Source organism: Colletotrichum scovillei (genome assembly GCF_011075155.1).
Source record: "Colletotrichum scovillei strain TJNH1 chromosome Unknown Contig00001, whole genome shotgun sequence".
Taxonomy (NCBI): Eukaryota; Fungi; Ascomycota; class Sordariomycetes; order Glomerellales; family Glomerellaceae; genus Colletotrichum; species Colletotrichum scovillei.
In genome coordinates, this window is record NW_023336259.1 from 1,041,124 (window position 1) to 1,056,253 (window position 15,130).

General features: G+C 53.4%; 5 protein-coding genes across 5 annotated transcripts; 3 read left to right on the forward strand and 2 right to left on the reverse strand.

Annotated features, from left to right (window-relative positions):
• The first annotated feature begins 1,472 nt into the window (after positions 1-1,472).
• On the forward strand, positions 1,473-4,044 carry HER10_EVM0006167 (guanine nucleotide-binding protein alpha-2 subunit). The gene is made up of 5 exons (XM_035475760.1): positions 1,473-2,357; positions 2,428-2,612; positions 2,732-2,859; positions 2,998-3,205; positions 3,263-4,044. Exons 1-5 carry the CDS (start codon positions 2,240-2,242, stop codon positions 3,605-3,607), a joined length of 984 nt encoding a protein of 327 aa, XP_035338415.1. The 5' UTR covers positions 1,473-2,239; the 3' UTR covers positions 3,608-4,044.
• A 1,886-nt stretch (positions 4,045-5,930) lies between these two features.
• HER10_EVM0012906 (carbon-nitrogen hydrolase) lies at positions 5,931-6,826 on the forward strand (the record flags this gene model as incomplete). Its single annotated transcript, XM_035482284.1, has 3 exons — positions 5,931-5,999; positions 6,039-6,463; positions 6,496-6,826. 3 exons carry the CDS (start codon positions 5,931-5,933, stop codon positions 6,824-6,826), a joined length of 825 nt encoding a protein of 274 aa, XP_035339055.1.
• Positions 6,827-7,611: 785 nt separating this feature from the next.
• On the reverse strand, positions 7,612-8,801 carry HER10_EVM0009146 (uncharacterized protein; the record flags this gene model as incomplete). The annotated part of the gene is made up of 2 exons (XM_035478645.1): positions 7,612-8,404; positions 8,734-8,801. 2 exons carry the CDS (start codon positions 8,799-8,801, stop codon positions 7,612-7,614), a joined length of 861 nt encoding a protein of 286 aa, XP_035338718.1.
• Positions 8,802-9,167: 366 nt separating this feature from the next.
• HER10_EVM0003884 (uncharacterized protein) lies at positions 9,168-11,010 on the reverse strand (the record flags this gene model as incomplete). The annotated part of the gene is made up of 6 exons (XM_035473546.1): positions 9,168-9,227; positions 9,282-9,411; positions 9,484-10,113; positions 10,134-10,595; positions 10,657-10,773; positions 10,832-11,010. 6 exons carry the CDS (start codon positions 11,008-11,010, stop codon positions 9,168-9,170), a joined length of 1,578 nt encoding a protein of 525 aa, XP_035338222.1.
• A 2,452-nt stretch (positions 11,011-13,462) lies between these two features.
• Positions 13,463-15,110, forward strand: HER10_EVM0013216 (uncharacterized protein; the record flags this gene model as incomplete). The annotated part of the gene is made up of 5 exons (XM_035482580.1): positions 13,463-13,750; positions 13,846-14,172; positions 14,251-14,427; positions 14,488-14,994; positions 15,051-15,110. 5 exons carry the CDS (start codon positions 13,463-13,465, stop codon positions 15,108-15,110), a joined length of 1,359 nt encoding a protein of 452 aa, XP_035339082.1.
• Between the last annotated feature and the right edge of the window lie 20 nt (positions 15,111-15,130).

Below are 15,130 nucleotides of genomic sequence, written 5' to 3' on the forward strand. Positions count from 1 at the left end.
GACCGGCGATACAAGCCAGATACGTCAGAAAATGGACCCACTTACATCCCGTCCTTCTCTTGCCTTAGGTGGGAATCTAGAGCAAGGTACGTACTCAGGAAATGCAAGTTGAGGCAGGTACTGCTACCACCCCGGCTCAAAAGTTCCGCATGTTCCTGTTCCCGCTCTCCTGTTCATGTCGCATTTCTTTTTCTTTTTTGCTTTCCAACGGATAAGCTATGCTGCAGCTCTAGCTCTAGCTAAGGTCTGTTGGTTAGAATGGATTTGGTCATATGGGTACAGCGACGTAGCATCGAATGTGGTCGGACTGGCATTCTATAAAGTCAGGGTCGTGATCGACGTCGTGGCGGTGGTGGTGGTGGTGGGCGTTTGTTGTGCGGCTATTCACCTTTGCAGTGCAGCAGTTCAGAGTCTACTCAGTACTACCACAGTGCACCATGCATGGAGGAACACGGGTACAGAGAATAATCATTCAATCGAGACCAGGTAATCCATGCTTCCATAGTGTAGACACAGCAAAGTCGCATCAACCCTGTTCTGTTTGCTTGCCCATGCCATTGCCAGGAGTCAAGCCCAAGGACAAGCATACGTACCCATACCCGGGACCAGCACTTGCGTGACTCTCTTTCCCGTCTAACCAATGTACCAAGCGAGGTACCTTTACCCTGCCTGACCACCACAAGGTACTTTGCGTATCTAGCCGTCCTCGGTTCATACCTACTCTATCCGTACATACCATGGCCACGGCAAGTGATGGAACGGGGCACGATGATACCTTGTCAACGGAGACCATCGACGGAGGCAAGGACGAGGGAGGCACGGAGGGTACCAAGTGTTGACAGCTAATGAAATTGAATCAGGTAATAAGCACATAATGTACTTTGTATCTTACGGATACCATGAGGTGAGGAGCATGGAGCACAGAGCACGGAGCGCTCCAGATGGATGAGGTGAGGTGACTGAGCAGGTCCCAGGTCCCAGGAGCAGGAGCAGTAGGTAGTGAAGAGGGCGGTACTTCATAGTTTGCTCTTTGTGCGTGCGTTTGGGTACCAAGCATCCCCGTACGGATACAGCACTTTGGCTTGTTCTTCTTCTTCTGCTGCAGAACAACCTGTCTGCTTCGTCTACTTCGACTTCTCTTTCTCGCTCCCTTCCTCCTCTTCTCCTATTTGCTTCCAATCTTCCTTCCCCGTTCCGTGCGTGTCCGCCGTCTTCCCCAATCCTTCTCCCAGCACTTGGCTGCCCTCATCACATCAATCTCGCTTGGTCATCACCAACATAACTTAACAGCCTCTGTGTGTCACTGTCACGTCTCGTCTCGTCTGGCCTCAGCTTCTTGTCTGCTCCTCCTCACATCATCGTCGCCATCGTTCCTTTCTCCAATTCCTGCGCTAGCCCGTTAGTTCTCTCCCTGACCCGCCATTGGCCTCGCTGGGCAGCAAAAACACCTAAGCAGGATTATTAACCTGCAGCTCACCGGGCGTCCGCTACGAACGCCCCAAGAGTCTTAGCGGTTTTGTTTTTCTCTAACCTGCCAGCGGGATCAAGAACAAAACCGACAAAAGCTTCCTCCGCCCACTCCCGCCCGTCCCATTCCTCAAACCTGGACCTCCAAAAGGTGCACAGCCAGAGACAGGCACGCCGCAGAGCACCGCACCACACCACACCACACCGCACCGCACTTCATATCTACGGGCAGGCATTGCATTTCGATTCTTCTACCCACGCCATCCGTCCTCGCCGTCGCTCCCGTCGCCTTGTTGTCTCGACTCGACTTCCAATCTCTCTTTCCCCCCATCCTCCCCGCCTTGCGCCTTGCGCTTCACCTGCGTCACGCTGAGATTACGATCCAAATCGACCCTTTTTCTTCCATCCCGGCCCGGTCAACCTCTCATCGCTCTCCTCTTCATCTCTTCGTCTGATCTTGCCGACCTTCAACGCCCTCGGACCATTGCGAGACCGTTCCAATCCCACCTGGACCTCGACGCGAATTCCTCCAAGAACCCTCCTCCCCGGAACTAGCTGCTCGCATTTCTTCTTCCACCTCGTTTTCGCCTTAGACCGTTACCATCTCCACCGGTCCGCCTCATTGATTGTTTCTCGGTTTCTGCCCACAGTTTTTGATTACCGACTGAACGCGTTACTTTCTTTTCTTTTTTCCCCCAACACTTGTTCAGCGTCACCGCGCCGGCTCCTTCGTGCACCCAAATTATTCGGCGATAAACGTCCCTACACCAATATGTGTTTCGGGGCTCGAACAAAAGATGACGGCGGTGGTGCTCGTTCGCGCGACCTCGACCGCATGATCCGACAAGATGAGAAGCGCCTATCGAAAGAAGTTAAGCTGTTGTTGCTGGGTATGTTGACGCGATCGCTAACTAGCACAATGCATCTGTTCGTGCGCTGACTTTGTTTTCATTTGCACAGGTGCCGGAGAATCTGGAAAATCCACTGTCCTCAAGCAAATGAAGTTGATTTACGCACAAGGTTTCAGCAAGAACGAAAAGCTCGAATGGAAGCCGGTCGTGTTCAACAACATTGTCCAATCATTCCGTTTGATCCAAGATGCCATGACCGAGATGGGAATCGAGTTCAGCAACCCCGAAAATGAGGCGACCCCCGATAAAGCTCATGTTGACGCCAATTGCGTGCGACAACCTCGAGACATCCTGTCACTCTTCTTGCGTGCAATGAATAGAACGACCCGGCTAACACATGGTGTCTCTTACAGAAGCACATGGCGCATATCCTGGTGGAACACGAGATCAACGCCCAAGACCCTCTCCCGCGCGACTACCTGCAACCTGTCAAAGAACTCTGGGTCGATAGTGGTGTCAAGCAGGCAGCAAAGGGCAACGAGTTCGCCCTTCACGACAACCTGGCATAGTAAGCATACTGTCGCACCACCTGTCTTTGCAGACAATATGGCTAACCGGTATAGCTTCTGTGACGATTTGGACCGCATTTGGGATGCGAGCTACGAACCCACAGACCAAGATTTGTTACGATCAAGACTGCGAACCACGGGAATCACCGAAACGGTTTTGTTTTCGACCTGGGTCAACTGACATACCGCATGTTCGACGTCGGTGGCCAACGTTCAGAACGGAAGAAGTGGATCCACTGCTTCGAAAATGTCAATTGCTTGCTCTTCCTTGTCGCCATCAGCGGATACGATCAATGTTTGGTCGAGGACAAGGACGGCGTAAGTGTGATCGAGTCTATTTTTCCTCGCTTTCTGTCAAGCTGACCAACCCAATAGAACCAAATGAACGAAGCGCTCATGCTCTGGGAGTCGATTGCCAACTCGCACTGGTTCACGAAGTCTGCCCTTATCCTCTTTCTGAACAAGATGGATCTCTTCAAGGAGAAGCTCCCTAACAACCCAATCACGTCGCACGGTTTCACGGATTATCACGGTCCCGCCGAAGACTGGAAGTCTGCCAGCAAGTACTTCTTGGACAAGTTCCGCGCCCTCAACCGAAACACCGAGAAGGAAATTTACGGACATTTCACGAACGCCACTGATACGAACCTGCTCAAGATCACGATGGGCTCGGTCCAGGATATGATTATCCAGCGCAACCTCAAGCAGCTGATACTATAAGGCAGAGCCAGCGATATTGGGTCACCAGGTGGCCTAAGATTATCCTCAACCCCCCACCCCACGGCATGGATGAAACATGCCAACTCTAATCGATACCCGCGGTCTTTCCGGCTTTCCTAAGCTCATCACGGCCCCGCCCGGCGGCGCTAGTCATTCACGACGATTGCCACTTTGTCGTATATTTGCGATTACACGCCTAGGCCTCCCGGTCGCGATACATCAGCGAGTCCATTGCGGACGCCGGCACCGATATGGATGTATATTACTCCACTTCCTTTGTGTCTAATTTCTCGTCATCTATTGTTCATATGCCGGCGTTGGTCTGAACAGAGAGTTTGGCAAAAAATTGTGGCTGGATCACTCGGCTATTTTTTTGCATATCATCATCATTACAGCGGTCGTTGGTACCGCGCAGCCGAGGCCAGTAGAAGAGCAGTAAACAAACCACTGGTGGTCCCAACTTGGAGCTTCAAGGTTGAGGCTCAAGAAAGGAAAGAAGGCGGAGCAGGTTGCGAAGGGGTTAGTATGAGACGAAACGGGAGCGAGGAGAGAGGCCGAGCAGATTGGATTCGCGTAACGATGGATTGATACCTAATCAAGTGTTTCAAAGCTTTGCCGCTCACATTGGGGTTTTAGGGAAAGACATGTGTGTGGATTTATGCTGCGAGGCGGAAGCGCCGCGGCTACAGAGCACGCATCTATCTCATTTACAAGAGAAAAGGAAAGAAATCAGATAAAACATGTTAAAAATTCCGTCTGATAACCGCCCAATGCGTATGCTCTAAATATGTGAAGGGATCTTGTTCGATGGAGTTTATTTTCGGTCGAGCCTCCAATGCCTGACACTCTTCGCATTGAAGAAACATCAGCCTCAATTTTAAGCTTTCATGTAGGAGTGGCATATCCGACCCGAGGAGTTGGGTTGGGACCAGACTGCAACGGTCATTGATACTACGTCGTGCTCTCACCGATAACTGGCGTCCGGGAGAATCGGACTGGGCTGGGCTTGTCATGGTTTCGGATTTTGTGATACCCCAAACATGAGCTTACAAAGAAGATGTTTCACGCGGGGGAAGCAAGAGCTGATTTGACCGGACGAACGTCGCCAGGCAGGTTGCCGAAAGAAAAATCAGCTGTAGAGTTGGGTGGAAGAGAGATTGGGGTAAGTGAGGGCGCGTACCTGTTACAACGTCGTTGGGGATTTCTGTTTTTGCTTTCTTTTTGCATTCTATCTAAGCCCGTCGCCTGGTGTAAAGCAAGAAAGACGGCGGTGGACGGCCAACCGGTGTATCGTGAGGTTTACCGATTGCCTGGGTTCGTTCGATGGTATGTAAGTTGACCTGGAATGTAAGGTGTGGCACGGGAATCGCAAACGAGTCTTAGTTAGGCCCCGATGCTGCTGGGCTAGGCGGGTTCAGTTTGCGTGCCGCGGCAAAGCTGTATCCCGGTTCCCGTAGCGTTGAGACCTGGGATCTTTGTTGGGGTATGGAATGTCTGTTCTGAATTGCTCCCTAGCTTGTAAGCTATGTAGGAACATTCCTTTACCTCCTCGGCCCGGGAGAGTGTAGGTGTGAGGGTATTCATCACCATGGGGGATGGTAGGCATGGCGATGGAGTCTATGTGTCTTGTGTGGTTCAGGGATAGGGAGATGGACTTGGAGAATTGAATCGATTCTACTTGATGAGGTCTGTTGTGCTTCGAGGTGGCATACTTCAACTGGTCTTGTAGATCTCAAAAACGACAATGAGCATTCGGAAGACACTAGCCGTATATCAATACTTGAGATAATACAATACTGCGTACTATATATGGAGGCGTGATGATGAGCAAGGATCCTTCTTGATCAAGGAGTAAGGAATGTCCAAGGAGAAAACAAAGTGATTAGCGGCGGCTGGACGCGGGGGAGTCCAAGGTAAAGGCCGATCGGAGCCGGGCCGAAGCAATCCAATTTCCCGATAACGGATCGGACAATTCGGGGCCGTAAGAAAGAATTCGTACTGTACAGATTTGTCGCGATTGCTTGGGGAAAACACAGTGCGAGGTGTCGCCATTAGCCGAACCTCAGGGATGAGCTCCGACCGCGAAGCCCGTCACGGCAGCTACCCCGCCGTTATCGTTCCTCCCCCCACCACCACCACCGCGCCGAACCAAACGTCACTCGCAAGTCGCAAACCCCCTCTGCTTCGGAAAGCACGTAGCCCTTTCTTCCAACATACAATGCGCCTCGCCCTCCGCACCCTACGCACCCTATCAACGACAATCGCCAACTCTCCTACCCACCGCCTCGTCCCCTTTGGAAACTTTCATCGCAACGTCCGCAAGATGTCGTCCCTCCCGTCCCCGGTGCTCAAGAAGCCCGTCAAGCTAGCCTGCATCCAACTCGCCTCGGGCGCCGACAAGGCCGCCAACCTCGCCAACGCCCGCGCCAAGGTTCTCGAGGCCAGCGCCGCCGCGCAAAATCGTCGTCCTGGTCCTGCCCGAGTGCTTCAACTCGCCCTACGGGTGCGACTATTTCCCAAAGTACGCCGAGACGCTGCTCCCGTCCCCGCCCACCAGGAACAGAGCCCCAGCTTCCACGCGCTGGCGGCCATGGCGAGCGAGAGCGGGAGCTACCTCGTCGGCGGCTCCGTCCCGGAGCTGGACGCCGAGACGGGGAAATTCTACAACACGAGCTTGATCTTTTCGCCCGAGGGGAAGCTGCTGGCGACGCATCGCAAGGTGCACCTGTTCGATATCGATATCCCGGGCAAGATCACCTTCAAGGAGAGCGAGGTGCTGAGCCCCGGCGACCAGGTCACCGTCGTGGACCTGCCCGAGTACGGACGGATCTCCGTGGCCATCTGCTACGACGTGCGGTTCCCGAGCTGGCGGCCATCGCCGCGCGCAGGGGGTGCTTCGCTCTCGTGTACCCGGGGGCGTTCAACCTGACGACGGGGCCGATGCACTGGCGGCTGCTGGGGCAGGGGAGGGCGGTGGATAACCAGATTTACGTGGCCATGTGCAGTCCCGCGCGGGACATGGGCGCGACGTACCACGCGTGGGGACACTCGTTGATTATCGACCCGATGGCGAATGTGCTTGTTGAGGCGGAGGAAGGGGAGGGGACTGTTGCGTGGGAGTTGGAGGGTGAGAAGATTGAGGAGGCGAGGAGGAATATTCCTATTAATTCGCAGCGGAGGTTTGATGTGTACCCTGATGTTAGTCAGGGAAAGCAATGAGGACGGGATGGGATGGGATGGATGTTTGGTGTAAGAGAGTTTGAAAGACAAGATGGAGTGTGTTTTGTTGAAGCTGGCGGAGCAGATTAGGTGCATATAGAAAGGGGTTCCGAGGTGTGTCGGCTCCATGTATACCATTGTGGCGCATACAAAAGATGGTTGGGTGGGAGGAAAGACTTCAGCTTAGGTATTACGTGCATCAATGATATCTGCCTTACATTTCAAGCATAATTCTTTGCGGGCTATCACGGTGTCTCGTGGATGTTGACCAATTGAAGCTCGAATTAATGTCAGCCTCGGGATATCGAGGGCTACTCACCGTCATCCAAGCAGGTGATCATAATGATTCTCAGCCCTCAATGCGGAGTAGCCACAGTCTGGGCCTATCTATCGGTTATAAGAACATGAGAGTCACTCATATACCAGCGATTCTGTCTATTATCTTTGTCCAAGATAGAGGGACAGAGAAAACCAGACGGATTTAAGACCACCAATGCTAGGATCCAAAAACAAACAAATCGCCGGGCATCGAGTTTAGCTTACCAGAAAAGGCAGAAATATGTGGTCTTCATTGTATGTTTTCACATCAACTCAAGAACAGCCCTCATGGCAGGTCTGAAGGAGTTCCTCTTCTGCTGTCACAGCTGCAAAGCAACCGCTTTGGCATCCTATTCGCAGCCGAAACCACCAGTTATATCGAATCTAAGAGCAACACGTTTTATCCATCTCATCTCTTCAAAGCCGTCTGCACCCTAGTCTTACACTCATAACACAGACTCGCCCATTCACCTCGCAATCGCCGCCTCGTGCGGCATCAACGTCGCCATCTTGGCCTGGAACGCAATCGACGCCGCAACCACAAACTCGCTCGGCAACTGGCCCGCAAGCCTCTCCCACGAAGCCGGCGAACAGTTCTGCACAAACAGATCCCGCAACCTCTCCATCAACCCTTCGACGTCGTCGTCCCGCCTCCGGTGAAGACTCGCCAGCGCGACGTAGCCGTTGGCGAAGTTGAAGACCCACCACTCGGCGCCGTGTTGCTGCTGTGCGTCCCCAACCCCGCCGCCGCCGCCGCAGCTGCCGCCGAGCTTCGTGGCCCCGACGTTGAGCGTCTCGCGGATGGCGGTGGATACTTTCCCCAGGAGCAGGTCGTCGTGGAAACGGTCGCAGAGGGACCACATGTCGACGAGCTCCGTCAGGTCGTGCGGGGTGTGCATGTCGCAGGGTTTCAGGGAGAAGGGGGAGACCTCGTAGTAGACGGCGTCCTCGCCCGGGTGGTCCGCCGCATTGCGGCGGCAGCGTTTGACGCGCTGGGCTGTGAGGCGGGTGAAGTAGCACAGTTTCACATAGGTGCCCAGGGTCAGCGGGCTGATGCTGACGTTGACTTTGGCGCCGTCGTCGTCTGCGTCTGCGTTGCCGTCGGTGTCAGTGTCGTTGAGGTCGATTGTGTTTGTGTGGGACTCGGCAAAGGGCCCGTCGAGGCAGCGTTGGAAGTATTTCGAGGACTCGACTAGGAGGGACTTGTGGATTGCAAAGGACTGGTCTGAGGTCTTGAGCCAGATTATTATTTGGGGTTGCCTTGGTCTCGGGTAAGTAGGAATATCAGAAGAAGGTGTGAGATTGTGATTGAAACGCCTTGCCCGATGCAGAGGTTCTCGACTCCGAGCACTTATTCGAGGATAAATGAACATACTGAAAAAGACCGAAAAATCATGAGTTCAGACAACAGGCTTTGAATGAGAAAAACAGAAGTGTGGCATGTAGTCCAAGAGTGCCTTAACTTCTCTTCTATCACGGCTTTCGGACAAGACGAGATGATGCTATGGCTTCACTCACAACATCTCAACAGCATACACATAATTACAGTTGGATGTCAAATCCAATCGTTATCCAGCTCCTTCACTTACCTCAAGAGAGAACCCACATCGCTCAATTCATCAGGTCTCGGCGCTCCTCGGTCAAGCGTGGTATTCATGGTGCTTCTGTTTCTGCAGGTACGTCTGCCAATCTGGGATCAGAATACGAATGTGAGAGTGAGAGGAAGAAGCAGTAAAAAAGCCAATTCAAAGTGACGGACATTGCACGGTCGACCCCGCGCGGGATACGGCCTCGGTAAGAGAGCTTGTTCAACTCATCTGATGTTTGGGAACCAATCGGGTGGGTTATCTTGACTCGATCATGCGCGGGTGAAGGGATGATATTTCAGCTACATTACATTTCCATCGATGAGCTTCTTTCGCTATACAGCTAGATTACAGCTTCCTAGAGAGCACCCTATGTTCTGACGTCACAGCCATACGATTCTTCGGCAACTCTGCACCGTGATCTGCCTTCGCCTCATCTACAAACAGCTGTCTCCAGTCACGGTCTGGTTTGGGTAGAGAGCTTTGATGCTCAGAGGCTGTGTTCTTCGTTAGCCGATGCATTCAGTTTCTCTGGCGATTGAGATACTCACGTTCGCGAAGAAGCCCTGGGGATCGTATTTGGACTTGACTTGAGACAGCTTTGCGACGTTGGCGCCATAGTAGGAATCAAGCGGAGGGGTAGAAATCGTGTCGTCCATGTAGCCCGAGTAGCTCGCCATTCTGTTGTCACTCCCGTCAGTCACATAATGCTCATCAGGCCCCAGATTTAACAAGAACGAAAAAGGAACTCACCCAACAAGCGGACGCAGGTAGTCCTCCAGGCTCTTGAACCACTTCACATAGCCAGCATGGACCTTCTCATCCGCGGAGCTGGACACGATAAACTCCATGTGCGAATACGCCTGCTCGCGCCACGCAAACGCCGCATCGCCCGCGACCGAAATGTTCCATGCGTGCCATTCGATCCACCCCTGCGCCGCGTCGTCGAGCTCGTCGATCCGCGAGATGGCGTTCCTCATCGTCTCGTCCGTGAGCAGCTTATCCTTTTGGACCATGAAGGATTTCGACAGGCGGATGAAGCGCGCCCAGGGCTGCGCGGGAGGTAGCTCGGGCGCCTTTGTCGTCTCGTTGTAAGTGAAGTTGGCGTAACCCGGGATCTGGACGAACGGCTGCTGGATCGTGTTGACGACAAACGGCGCGACTTGCGCAACGGCCTCGTCGGCGCCGCACTCGTTGACGCCGTAGCCGAAGAGGCGGGCGTTGATGGTGTTGCACCCGCCCGAGATGTACGCCGCCGGCTTCCCGATGCCCAGGAGCCCGGAGGCGTTCACCATGCCCTGCAGTTTGTCGAGGGTGCAGCCGTAGCACCACCCAATCACATCAGTCCGGTTCTTGTACAGGTTCACCTGCGAGCTGAGGGCGCTGTCGCGCGGGGCGCCCACCCGTGGAACGTCTTTGCGATATCGAACCGCGTGTCGGAGCCGTTCCACTGCAGGTACACCATGGCGGAGCGGGGAACTCGTACATGCGCAGCGTCCACTCGATGACGATGCCGTAGGATCCGCCGCCGCCGCCGCGGATGGCGAAGAAGAGGTCGGCGGGAGGCCGTCACGACGCAGCCGTCCGAGGTGACTACCTTTGCGGACTCGACGTTGTCGACGCCGAGGCCGTTTTGGCGCATCTGCATGTTGAAGCCGCCCGCGGAGAGGAAGCCCGAGATGCCGACTGTGGGGCAGATGCCGCCCGTCCAGTCGAGGCCTTGCTGGCCGAGGGCCGTGTAGAGGGCGCCGAAGCGGATGCCGGCGCCGACGGTGGCGGTCTTTTTGTCTGCTGCGATGTTGACGTAGTCGATGTGAGTGATGTCGATGACGAGGGCGTCTTGGAGGGCGGAGTATCCGAGGAAGCTGTGCAAAGTGAGTTACCTTGAACTCACCGGGGCTAGGTTTGGAGATGTTGAATGCTTACTGGTGACCACCGGTTCTGGGGACTGCCTTGATGCCACTCGTCTTTGCGCATTGGATCAAGGGTGCAACTTCATAGGGCTTTTCCGCGTAAGCAATCAACACTGGCATCTGTGTAAACCTGTTGACCATATGGTAAGCACTGTGCCCTGAACTTTGGGGCAGTATACCGATCTCACTGGATGGCCTCTCCGATTCTCGCATCGTGATATGTAGGATCAGTCGGCGTCACGATGCGCAGAGCCGCGTTCCCTCCAAAGACCTCCTCCACACATGACTTGAGGGCCTCTCTCTTGATCCGAGGTGCGGCGAGGACTGCCTGCGCAGAAAGCGCAGCGAAGAGAAGTGACAGCTGCATGGCGAGGAGCTATGGCGGGTTGGCTGATTCGTTGACGAGGAGGATGGTCTGTGGTTGCTGGATGGGCAGGAAGGAGTTCTTCCGGAAGGTCGCGGGTGACTGTTAAATACATTGCGGCGATGATCTTTTGGACAACCTTCTCCCCTGCTTCGCAGACCACAAAATGGAGGATATGTACAGCCCTCTTTCCTCCGTCTTGGTCCTTAGTTGGCAAAAGTATAATACGAAGCACAATCGGTCGATAGTCAAACGAGACGCCAAGGATGAGATTAGCGAAATGGACTCCCAAGACCAAAGTCCGGCTTGGGTGAGAGTGGCTGTGATATGTTGGATGCTGTTACCTGGGCTCCTCCGCTAGGGGACGGATGGGAGCCCCGGGGTGGATCCCGCCGCAACGGCCGGTGGTAAGATGTGATTGGCTGAGAAGGCACAGCCTCCGTCCGAGTCAACACGGAAGACTCCGGAGAACATCGGAAATATGCTTTGTAAAAGAAGAACAGCTAACAACCCGTGAATGGCTTGACTGTTGATTTCAGTGGCTCTTTAAATCGTGAAATAGGCCAGGAAACTTGAGCGAGCAATCGCATAATCCAACATTTCGGCGATCGGCACCCTATGTTGGCATGACGAGATCACCAGACAGCACAAAAGGATCGTGTCAACATTGGCCTTAACTCCGCAGAGGCTTTTGCAATCACGTCGATTTTAAGATAAGGGTTTACGGTATGCGAAGAGAAGAAAAAGGGCAGAAAGGCGGGCTGGCAGTATCTAGATAGTTTCCCAATCGCCTGAAGAGACTCGTTGATCTGAGCATAGAGTGTTCTTCAACACGTCAAACTGAGCATGGGATGCATAAAAACGATCGATGGATCTATATTTTGCTACGATATTGATGCGAAACCTTTCAAAGCTTCTTTCACTTGTCTCCAGACCACTGGCCCTACCAGTATCTCATTTTAGGTGAGCCTACTAACTATGCGTGCGTTCAGAGGGCCCTTCAGTAATAGCAAGAAATGAAAGCCCACAATACTCAGAATGAAAGTAACCCATGAGTTGTCGGAGTATAAGAATGAAAACTATCAGAATTAGACGATAAAATAGGCCAATACAGCTGTTGCCAAGGAGACCAGTGTCGCTGCGTGATGGCGCTAGGAATTGGGCAGGGACAAGAGGGCTTATCGTCCAGAATATATTCTGGGTCGACCCTCATCCTCCATACGAAAGAAACAGATAAATCCACTCAAAGTGTCACGCGACATCGACGGGGTAAGAGTAGTTCTACAGTCCGTTTGCGTATGTTCACGGCACAGCATTCCACCCGGGCCTTCGGAGAGGGCATTGCATGACGTACGCCACCGGGAATCGACGGTGAAATGAAGTGAGCCGTCGTCCTTAGAGATGTTCTAGAAGCTCTCAATGCGACGTCTGTTGCATTGTGCAACCGCAAATTCCAAGGGGAAGGGTACTTGGCCAAATGTGATGCAGACAATGTACGAGAAACAACCAACTAGCATGTTTACCTCCGATGAAGCCAAGCCATCAAAAAGCTTCCGGCGGAGTCCTCTCTTACGCGTTTGAACAATTATTAAACGCTTCTTTGCTAAGAGTGATCGGCGGAACGCTAGCAGCATGGGCCTTATGAGATCGAGATGTCCAAGGCGCAGGCGGACCTTGGCCGCGCACCCATGACTCCTCAAGCTCTCTCCGTAGTCCGAACCCAGGGAAGAGGAGCCCAACTTCGTATAACCCATATGTGAAAGTGATTCCATTGAGTTAGGCTTCATCCATGATATGCTCGAGGATCGGCGGAGTCAGGCGCTCGCGATCTCCGACGGGCTGAAGCATGTCGACGAGGAGACAATGGGAGTCACATCTGACTGCTCCCGCAAATCCTCAAGCTGAATTAGGCATATGCAGGATCTTGAAGTCACGGGATTTTAAGCTTGATGCAAAGAATATCTTAGAATTTTCATGCATGAGCCACTTCAAGCCACAGTTTCGATGGAGCGGCTCATACCCCAGATCGACGAGGCTAAATCATCCCTTGAGCCCAACACCTGGACATCACCGCATTCCGAGGCCTTTCGGAGGGACGTTGTGTTTACCCACCGGAGCAAGAAATTGGTCCTTCACCGACAAGTCAACATGTTTCGGGTGGCCTTGGCTACGCGATGGAGTTCATCTCAACATCCACCACGAAGGTAATTGTTGCTTTGTTGTTGTCTCGTTGGCTTCGGACGGACCTTCGCCGTCGGGCATCTCTCATTGTTCATGGAAATTGGTAATCTGGTGGACTTAAGAGAGACTCGTGCCCTTCAGATACGTTTTCTGGACGAGTCCACCAATACTTGTCGTTGTTTTCTCTTTTCGAGTGTATCCGCGAGCCCGTCTGGCTCATACACCTGTCACACTCGTTTCTCCTCCGGTCCAATCGTCGTTCACCCCTCGAATCATGTTGATTATTCCAGCACTGTTGGTAGCAGTAATACTTCTAGCAAGATGGTATTCCAAGCCTAGGACGATCCCCGCCTACAAAGGCGAGGGCTTCTTCTCCTTCCTCAGCGACGCCCACGACTACGCAGTCAAACCCATCTCGCTCATCCGTCGAGCGCAATCACAATGCGGCAATATCTTCTCGATTCAGATCCTGACGGTCCACAATGTCTGGCTTCGTGGAAATGAGCTCAACAAGGCTTATCTCGACATGCCCGAGAAGGCTTGGTCTTTCGGCCACGGAATGGTGAGGTCCCCCTTCTCCCAGATAAGCCACCTCAACCCCAGATTTTGAGACATTTAAAAAAGTCGGACTTGTCTCAACTCACATGTGATTGTTAGGGAATATTTCTCAACAAGATACTCGACCCTGGATACATGGATAACATCAGGGTCATGGTCGGCTCCCTCAGCCGGTACATCAACCGCGCCACGGCTCAGGCGCACATGGCCAAGTGTACCGTGGAGGAGACGCACCGCTGCGCACTTGAGTGGACGACCAAGACCGATGTGGAGCTCTTTGACGGCGTGTCCGAATTAACGCACAAGGTCATTGTCAGAACGTTGATGGGCGATGACTTTTACGAGTCGAGCGAAGAGCTCTTGGGCTTATTGCATGCGATGGAGTCCGACATTGGCAGCATCTGGTCCTTTGTGCTGCCCGACTGGGTGCCTCACCCTCCGGCGAGGAGATTGAATCGCGCTCGTGAGCGCGTGAAGGAGATATTTTGGGAAAAGCTTAGCCAGCGACACGTCGCGGCGAAGAATGGTGACCTCGAGACTGACCTGCCGGACTACATCACGCACACGCTGCACGAACAGAGCATGGCGCCTTTGAGGCACTTTCTTCCTTCTCATCACACTGTTTTGATGTTTGCTGCTCACACTTCCACAGTCGCTGCGATCTCGTGGGTCGTGGTATGCGTACGTATAGTCTTCATCTCTTTACGTGAATGAGCAGCAAAACTGACAAACGTCTCTCAGCTTTTGCGCCATCCCGATGTCATGGCAGCCGTGAAGAGAGATGCCCGCAACGGAAATACAGACTCGGCGCTTCTACAGGCCTGTATCAAGGAGACGATGCGCTACTATGCAGGCATGAAGTGCCTCCGTCTCGCGATGCAGGAAGTGCCTGTTCCAGGTACGGATATCATCGTGCCAAAGGGCTCAGTCGTGTCCATCTCGCCCTACTTGACGCACCACGACCCCGCCAATTATCCGAACCCGGACGCCTGGATGCCCGGACGTTGGCTCAACGCCGAGAACAGGCTCGTAAATCTCGAAGAAAAGGACGGCAACGGCGTGAAGAGCATGCTGTTTGGCGGCGGCAGCCATCGATGTCCCGGCGAGAAGATGGCCATGATCATTGTGACGCAGACATTGACGACGCTGCTGCGGTCGTATGATGTTACGTGGGCTTCGCCGGACCAGCCCCAAATTGTTGACTTTGAAGGTCTGGATTTTGACAAGGTTGGCTCGCCTTGGCTGAAGGTAGGTCGTCTAATACTCTCAGGGAATCCATGGTTCTGTTGCTGACATCTTATCAGGGAGACTTGAAAGTGAAGGTTTCTAGGAGGAAGTGGCCCGAGATTATGGCGGGCTGTTGAGGCACTTGTGGTGCACAACG

Bases quoted from the DNA above. Each gene is read 5' to 3' on its own strand.
- HER10_EVM0006167 (XM_035475760.1), top strand. From the start codon at position 2,240: ATGTGTTTCGGGGCTCGAACAAAAGATGACGGCGGTGGTGCTCGTTCG. The intron at 2,358-2,427 runs GTATGTTGACGC...TCATTTGCACAG, and splicing joins AGTTAAGCTGTTGTTGCTGG to GTGCCGGAGAATCTGGAAAA. The intron at 3,206-3,262 runs GTAAGTGTGATC...CCAACCCAATAG, and splicing joins TGGTCGAGGACAAGGACGGC to AACCAAATGAACGAAGCGCT.